This window comes from Ostrea edulis, chromosome 2 (genome assembly GCF_947568905.1).
Source record: "Ostrea edulis chromosome 2, xbOstEdul1.1, whole genome shotgun sequence".
In the NCBI taxonomy this organism is placed as follows: domain Eukaryota; kingdom Metazoa; phylum Mollusca; class Bivalvia; order Ostreida; family Ostreidae; genus Ostrea; species Ostrea edulis.
In genome coordinates this window covers 1,048,314-1,056,443 of record NC_079165.1, presented here as the reverse complement: position 1 = coordinate 1,056,443, position 8,130 = coordinate 1,048,314, and the positions used below count along the sequence as shown (strand labels likewise).

The following is an 8,130-nucleotide window of genomic DNA, read 5'->3' as shown; positions in this document are numbered from 1 at the left end:
TCAGGGATACCGAGTTAATTATCGACGCTCAACTAGCCCAAGTTCCCGGGCGCTTAAGTCACCTACTTTTGAGGGATACCAGATAAGCTTTGCCGACCAGCGAGCCCTATATCAGACCTGCCTTTCAGGGATACCGAGTTAACTATCGACGCTCAACTAGCCCAAGTTCCCAGGCGCTACAGTCACGTACTTTTGAGGGATACCAGATAAGCTTTGCCACCCAGCGAGCCCTATATCAGACCTGCCTTTCAGGGATACCGACTTAATTATCGATACTCAACTAGCCCAAGGTCCCGGGCGCTAAAGTCAATTACTTTTGAGGAAAACCAAATAAGCTTTGCCACCCAGCGAGCCCTATATCTGACCTGCCTTTCAGGGATACCGACTTAACTATCGATGCTGAACTAGCCCAAGTTCCCAGGCGTTAAAGTCACCTACCTTTGAGGGATACCAGATAAGCTTTGCCACCCAACGAGCCCTATAACAGACCTGCCGTTCAGGGATACCAATTTAATTATCGACGCTCAACTAGCCCAACGTCCTGGGCGCTAACGTCACCTACTTTTGAGGGATACCAGATAAGCTTTGCCGGCCAACGAGCCCTATATCAGACCTGCCTTTCAGGGATACCGACTTAATTATCGATACTCAACTAGCCCAAGTTCCCAGGCGCTAAAGTCACCTACCTTTGAGGGATACCAGATAAGCTTTGCCACCCAGCGATCCCTATATCTGACCTGCCTTTCAGGGATACCGACTTAATTATCGATGCTCAACTAGCCCAAGTTCCCAGGCGCTAAAGTCACCTACCTTTGAGGGATACCAGATAAGCTTTGCCACCCAACGAGCCCTATAACAGACCTGCCTTTCAGGGATACCGAGTTAACTATCGACGCTCAACTAGCCCAAGTTCCCAGGCGCTACAGTCACCTACATTTGAGGGATACCAGATAAGCTTTGCCTCCCAGCGAGCCCTATATCAGACCTGCCTTTCAGGGATACCGACTTAATTATCGATACTCAACTAGCCCAAGGTCCCGGGCGCTAAAGTCACCTGCTTTTGAGGGATACCAGATAAGCTTTGCCACTCAGCGAGCCCTATATCTGACCTGCCTTTCAGGGATACCGAGTTAATTATGGACGCTCAACTAGCCCAAGTTCCCGGGCGCTAAAGTCACCTACTTTTGAGGGATACCAGATAAGCTTTGCCGACCAGCGAGCCCTATAACAGACCTGCCTTTCAGGAATACCGAGTTAACTATCGACGCTCAACTAGCCCAAGTTCCCAGGCGCTACAGTCACCTACTTTTGAGGGATACCAGATAAGCTTTGCCACCCAGCGAGCCCTATATCTGACCTGCCTTTCAGGGATACCGACTTAATTATGGACGCTCAACTAGCCCAAGTTCCCGGGCGCTAAAGTCACCTACTTTTGAGGGATACCAGATAAGCTTTGCCACCCAACGAGCCCTATAACAGACCTGCCTTTCAGGGATACCGAGTTAACTATCGACGCTCAACTAGCCCAAGTTCCCAGGCGCTACAGTCACCTACATTTGAGGGATACCAGATAAGCTTTGCCTCCCAGCGAGCCCTATATCAGACCTGCCTTTCAGGGATACCGACTTAATTATCGATACTCAACTAGCCCAAGGTCCCGGGCGCTAAAGTCACCTGCTTTTGAGGGATACCAGATAAGCTTTGCCACTCAGCGAGCCCTATATCTGACCTGCCTTTCAGGGATACCGAGTTAATTATGGACGCTCAACTAGCCCAAGTTCCCGGGCGCTAAAGTCACCTACTTTTGAGGGATACCAGATAAGCTTTGCCGACCAGCGAGCCCTATAGCAGACCTGCCTTTCAGGGATACCGAGTTAACTATCGACGCTCAACTAGCCCAAGTTCCCAGGCGCTACAGTCACCTACTTTTGAGGGATACCAGATAAGCTTTGCCACCCAGCGAGCCCTATATCAGACCTGCCTTTCAGGGATACCGACTTAATTATCGATACTCAACTAGCCCAAGGTCCCGGGCGCTAAAGTCACCTACTTTTGAGGGATACCAGATAAGCTTTGCCACTCAGCGAGCCCTATATCTGACCTGCCTTTCAGGGATCCCGAGTTAATTATGGACGCTCAACTAGCCCAAGTTCCCGGGCGCTAAAGTCACCTACTTTTGAGGGATACCAGATAAGCTTTGCCACCCAACGAGCCCTATAACAGACCTGCCTTTCAGGGATACCGAGTTAACTATCGACGCTCAACTAGCCCAAGTTCCCAGGCGCTACAGTCACCTACATTTGAGGGATACCAGATGAGCTTTGCCTCCCAGCGAGCCCTATATCAGACCTGCCTTTCAGGGATACCGACTTAATTATCGATACTCAACTAGCCCAAGGTCCCGGGCGCTAAAGTCACCTGCTTTTGAGGGATACCAGATAAGCTTTGCCACTCAGCGAGCCCTATATCTGACCTGCCTTTCAGGGATACCGAGTTAATTATGGACGCTCAACTAGCCCAAGTTCCCGGGCGCTAAAGTCACCTACTTTTGAGGGATACCAGATAAGCTTTGCCGACCAGCGAGCCCTATAACAGACCTGCCTTTCAGGGATACCAAGTTAACTATCGACGCTCAACTAGCCCAAGTTCCCAGGCGCTACAGTCACCTACTTTTGAGGGATACCAGATAAGCTTTGCCACCCAGCGAGCCCTATATCAGACCTGCCTTTCAGGGATACCGACTTAATTATCGATACTCAACTAGCCCAAGGTCCCGGGCGCTAAAGTCACCTACTTTTGAGGGATACCAGATAAGCTTTGCCACTCAGCGAGCCCTATATCTGACCTGCCTTTCAGGGATCCCGAGTTAATTATGGACGCTCAACTAGCCCAAGTTCCCGGGCGCTAAAGTCACCTACTTTTGAGGGATACCAGATAAGCTTTGCCACCTAACGAGCCCTATATCAGATCTGCCGTTCAGGGATACCGAGGTAATTATCGACGCTCAACTAGTCCAAGTTCCCGGGCGCTACAGTCACGTACTTTTGAGGGATACCAGATAAGCTTTGCCGCCCAACGAGCCCTATATCAGACCTGCCGTTCAGAATACCGACTTAATTATCGATACTCAACTAGCCCAAGTTCCCAGGCGCTAAAATTACCTACTTTTGAATGATAATAGATAAGCTTTGCCACCCAGCGAGCCCTATATCGTATTATGTCTATACTGCAAGATGCACTAAGAAACCTTTAAACTTGCCCGCTGCAATATCACAAATGAAATTATTTTATGAAACACACAAATATATAGCATATAAGAATGGTGAAAAGAAAAAAAATTGATACTCAATGGAACAGATGGAACTTAATATTTACTTAAAATATGCCTCTCTCTTTTTCTCTCTTTCTCACTATCTCTCTCCATGCACATAATGATCGTAATTATATATGACTTGTTGTATTCATGTACTTTATTATGTGTACAAAAACCAAAAACCAAAAAAAAAAAAAAAAAAAAAAATTAAAAATTACATTGAACATAAGTCTCGGTCAAATGCAAATAACTCGTGTATTTTTGCTTCTATTGATTATATGATGAATTAATTCTAATTTGCTAACCATTGACATTGCTCCGATTTCTACATTGAATCAAATGTGATATTTCCACGGTGGGGTGTATAAAAATCATGTCGTGTACTGTAGGTTTCTTATGGCAAGGTCTTCATCATACCACGATCAATGACCTTAAATGTGACCTTGGTCTTATCAGCAAGAACATGTCGGTGATATTGGTGTTGCTATATATCTCTGTGTTACATGTATCTGAAATCATTTTCAGTTAAGTTGTCACTATTTGAGGCTAGGTTGGGGCTATAATATGGGGTCACAATTTTTCATTATACCCCCTGCAACAAGTTGTGGGGGGGGGGGTATACTGGAATCGGGTTGTCCGTCTGTCTGTCTGTTTTCCGGGCCCTATCGATTTTGGGGTCAAAAGGTCAAAGGTCAAGCGCACTGGATATTGAAGTAGCAATATGGTTTCCGGGCTCTAAAGCGTTATCCTTTCCACCTACAGTCACTATATCATACATATGGACTACCCATGGGATGAAGATGTTCCCTATCGATTTTGGGGTCAAAAGGTCAAATGTCACGCGCACTGGACATCGAAGTAGCAATATGATTCGGTTTGTAATGCCATTTGTTTTTTACACTCAGAAAAGAGGTAGTTTAAACCTATTACCAACGCCCTTTGGGAGATTGGGGTAAGCGGGGGAATTCTTAGTGAGCATTGCTCACAGTACCTCTTGTTCGAATAAAGATTAATAACAAAAATCATTTAAAAATCACAACAGCTGAATAATGGCTGCATGAGGGCCATGGTGACTCGGGTTAGCGATGTGGCCCATAGGCCTCTTATTGTAGCTAGTGCAATTGAATAAAATAATTACTTGAGAACATTTTTATTTCATGAAAATAAGTGAATAGGTGAGATCACCTTGTAATTATAGGGGTCTTGGTTAATTCAATATCCCATTTGTCAGAGAAAACTTATCGGATTAGCCGAATATTTGATTACCTGAATGGCTATTTTTATTCACAAAACTTCATACATCTCAATCTCTTTAAACGCTCATTTAGAGTTTCACACTGCAATTCTTCACATCAATATTACAATGACTATATTATCGGTATTATTACATTTTATTCATAAGATATTATCATGTTCTCAATATCTGGTATGTCTCCTTTCAGTTGATGTAAGCAGCGTGTCTCTGGATCCAAGTGATGACCCACTGACAATGACAGCAGGAGAACAGCAGACTGTTAGATGTGTTGTCAATGACAACGCCTTCCCAGTACCAGTCTACAGATGGTTTATAGGTACAACGGTTGTAGGAGATAAATCTACCCTCACCATAACGGGAAGGAAATCAGACAATGGGATGTCACTGCGATGTCAAGCAACCAACAACAATAAACCAAGGAATGCCTCCATCACGCTCAACATTCAATGTGAGTGACTGAGATTAAAATTGTTGGCCCTATTCAAGTTGAATTATGGGCCTAAAAAGTTTTTGAAGGCCTCCGATGGTCCTCTTGCAGTTATCAGTACTTGTGAAATTACATGGTTTGAATGTAGAGTTCCATGAATAATGCACATGGTCTTGTTGATAGAAAAGTATATGATTGTAAATTAGATGTTTGATATCTGACCTTTTGCTATAGACTTTTTGGTTATTATAGTTATTGCATTAAATGATAAACATTTGATTCACACTAGACCCCATATCATTACTATGTGCATAGTTTAGCAATAAAGAATATGAACTCATACAAAACTTTCCTCACAAAATATACATGAGCTGTTCATGTTAGAACTACCATGATTTTTTTCACATGAGCCTTAATTAAACACAATTTAACATGCAACTTAGATTTTTAAGAATTTTTTGGTGTGAAAAAGGGGTGCATATTATTTACCACAATAGGTTATTGACCTTTTTTGAGGTGGAACTCTGCGGTTAAGTAATGTCATAGCCTTCATAAATACTGTACGCTTTTTCACATGGTTCACCTATCTAAATTAAAGCAAAAATCGATCTCAAGAAAATTACCAGAAACGTATGTAGATGATTGAATTATTATGAAACAGCTAAAATAATTACAGCCAATGTTAAAATTCATTGAATCTGACTATTGATCACTTCGTATGCCACCATTAAAACGTGATTGTACACAATGCCTTGTCACATGCTAACTCTGTTTACCTGATCAGGATATAGGGCTCACTGTGGGTGTGGCCGGTCGACAGGGGATGCCTACTCCTCCTAGGCACCCCACCTCTGTTGTGCCCAGGGGTCCGTGTCTGCCCAGCTATCTATTTTATATTGCTTATAGGAGTTGTGAGATTGATCACTGTTCGTTATCTTCACCTTTCAAGCTATAATAAACGAAGCTAGTTTGGAAAATAATTTGTTACTAAAATGTTAGTTTACTGTAAAATTTATGAACAACTTTTAATAAAATATTAATATGAGACTTTGAAATAGCTTTTCTTGCATAAAAAAAATGAGACGGCAACCCGCACGTTTTCTGAAGACTTTGTTGTGTGCACTGCTTATCACTTAATTTTGTCAGATACCTCCTCAGGGTAAAGAAATGCCAAATATTGTTTTGCACAAAAAAAGTGAAAAAAGAAACCTTGCAGAATGTCAGAGACATAAATTAACAACTAGAATTCATTATTTCCACAAAAATATTCAGTGTAATTTAATCCCCGCAAAGTATATAATGTCAAATTTTTTGCTGCGTTTCATACACTTGAAGTGAGTATTTCCCCCCAATTAATTATCAACTCTGTATTATGTTTGGCAAATTATGGTAACTACTCAAGGCCGTATTTAAAAGAATGTTTGTTTCTCCTCCCCAGGTCTGACTTTTGAAACAGACCAGGCAGGCAGGTGGGTTTTTTAAAAATGTTTTTGTTGTTGTTGAAAATGTTCATTGGAAACACCTATGAAAAAACAGCTTAGAGTACCGATAGTCATTTTCAATACTGTACATCAGAAGAAGAGTATGCCTCTCAAACCTACTTGAAAGAAAAATGAATAATGCATATAATTACCAGTAAATCTGACAGACGTACATTTCATCAAGTTTTTGAGGGAGCTTTGTGTTCATATAAGCTGACGGTACCTTCTCATCATAACATCAAACACATTTTCAACATTATTGTTTGTATCATGTTGAGGTTCTTTTGGTGGTGGTGAGTCCCTGATAACATCAAAGTGGACATATTTGAGGGTTTTTTTTTATCAAAATCGTGAACAACTCTTATTTGTTCATGAAAATCTGGCTCGAAAGTCACGCCGTTTGTTAGCTTGTCTGACATAGTGACAGAGACCTCGTCTAACTTATCTATGGTGTGATCATCATCTGCGGTTAAATCATTCAGCACATCGTTCCAGGTACAACTTTTAGAGTAACGTCAGTTACCACAATTGGAACCACTTTTGATGTTTGTTTGTATTTTATTCTTACAGTAGACGACAAAATGATCTTCGTGTCGCCCATCTTTGAAATCTTCCGACAACATTGAAACTTCAAGAGATAAATCCCGGCGACTTCCAAAAATAGCGAAAGTAAAATTTGGAATGGACATGATTTTTCTTCCGGAAATAAAAAAAAAATGTGCGATTTTTTTGTTCAAATTTTTTGACCCAGGCCCCTTTTTTGACCCGGCCGGGCGAGGGGAAACAAACATATTTTTATTTTTAGCCCAATAGGATTCTAACTTTAATATTCAGTGCTAATTAAGTTATGTGGTAATGATTGTAGTCTCTTCTTTAAAATTACGAAATATGCTGTATTATCATGCTTTCTTTCAGATAAGCCTGAAGTGACCACCAGTACGTCAAGTCCATACCGGGTTGTAGAGGGTCAGTCAGCTACCATGACATGTAGTGTGAGTGCTGCCAGCCCCAACACAGGCATCACATGGAGCTGGATCAAGACAGACAGTCCTAGTAATGTCCTCCATACAGGGTCTACTTACACCATCTCCAACATACAGAGGGGAGCATCCGGGACTTACAACTGTACAGCTACGAACTCTATAGGGACATCTACACCAGTTACAGTACAATTAGATGTACAGTGTAAGTACTGATATCTGTGTAGAGTTAACAACACTATAGGGATATCTACAGCAGTTACAGTACAATTAGATGTACAGTGTAAGTAGTGATATCTGTGTAGAGTTAACAACACTATAGGGATATCTACAGCAGTTACAGTACAATTAGATGTACAGTGTAAGTAGTGATATTTGTGTACAGTTAACAACACTATAGGGACATCTACACCAGTTATAGTACAAGTAGATGTACAGTGTAAGTACTGATATCTGTACAGTTAACAACACTATAGGGATATCTACACCAGTTATAGTACAAGTAGATGGCATACTACAAATTGACTCAATTGTATATATACATATTAATTATGACTTGAAGAGGACAAAGACTATTCTTGGCATAGTTGCAATTCCTCAGAATAGCACACCAGATATTATACTATATCCCAGGTAAAATGTATAGTATAATTGCAATTCTTTCTGAACCCTGT

At 41.6% G+C, this 8,130-nt stretch overlaps 1 protein-coding gene across 1 annotated transcript in view; it reads left to right on the top strand.

The window, feature by feature from the left end:
- Positions 1–4,802: 4,802 nt before the first annotated feature.
- LOC125667461 (B-cell receptor CD22-like) overlaps positions 4,803–8,130 on the top strand; it is a 29,785-nt gene continuing 26,457 nt past the window's right edge. Inside the window, exons 1-2 of the mRNA XM_056156628.1 lie at positions 4,803–5,016; positions 7,392–7,661. Of these exons, the coding sequence (XP_056012603.1) occupies positions 4,803–5,016; positions 7,392–7,661 (484 nt within the window). The remainder of the gene's footprint in view (positions 5,017–7,391; positions 7,662–8,130) is intronic.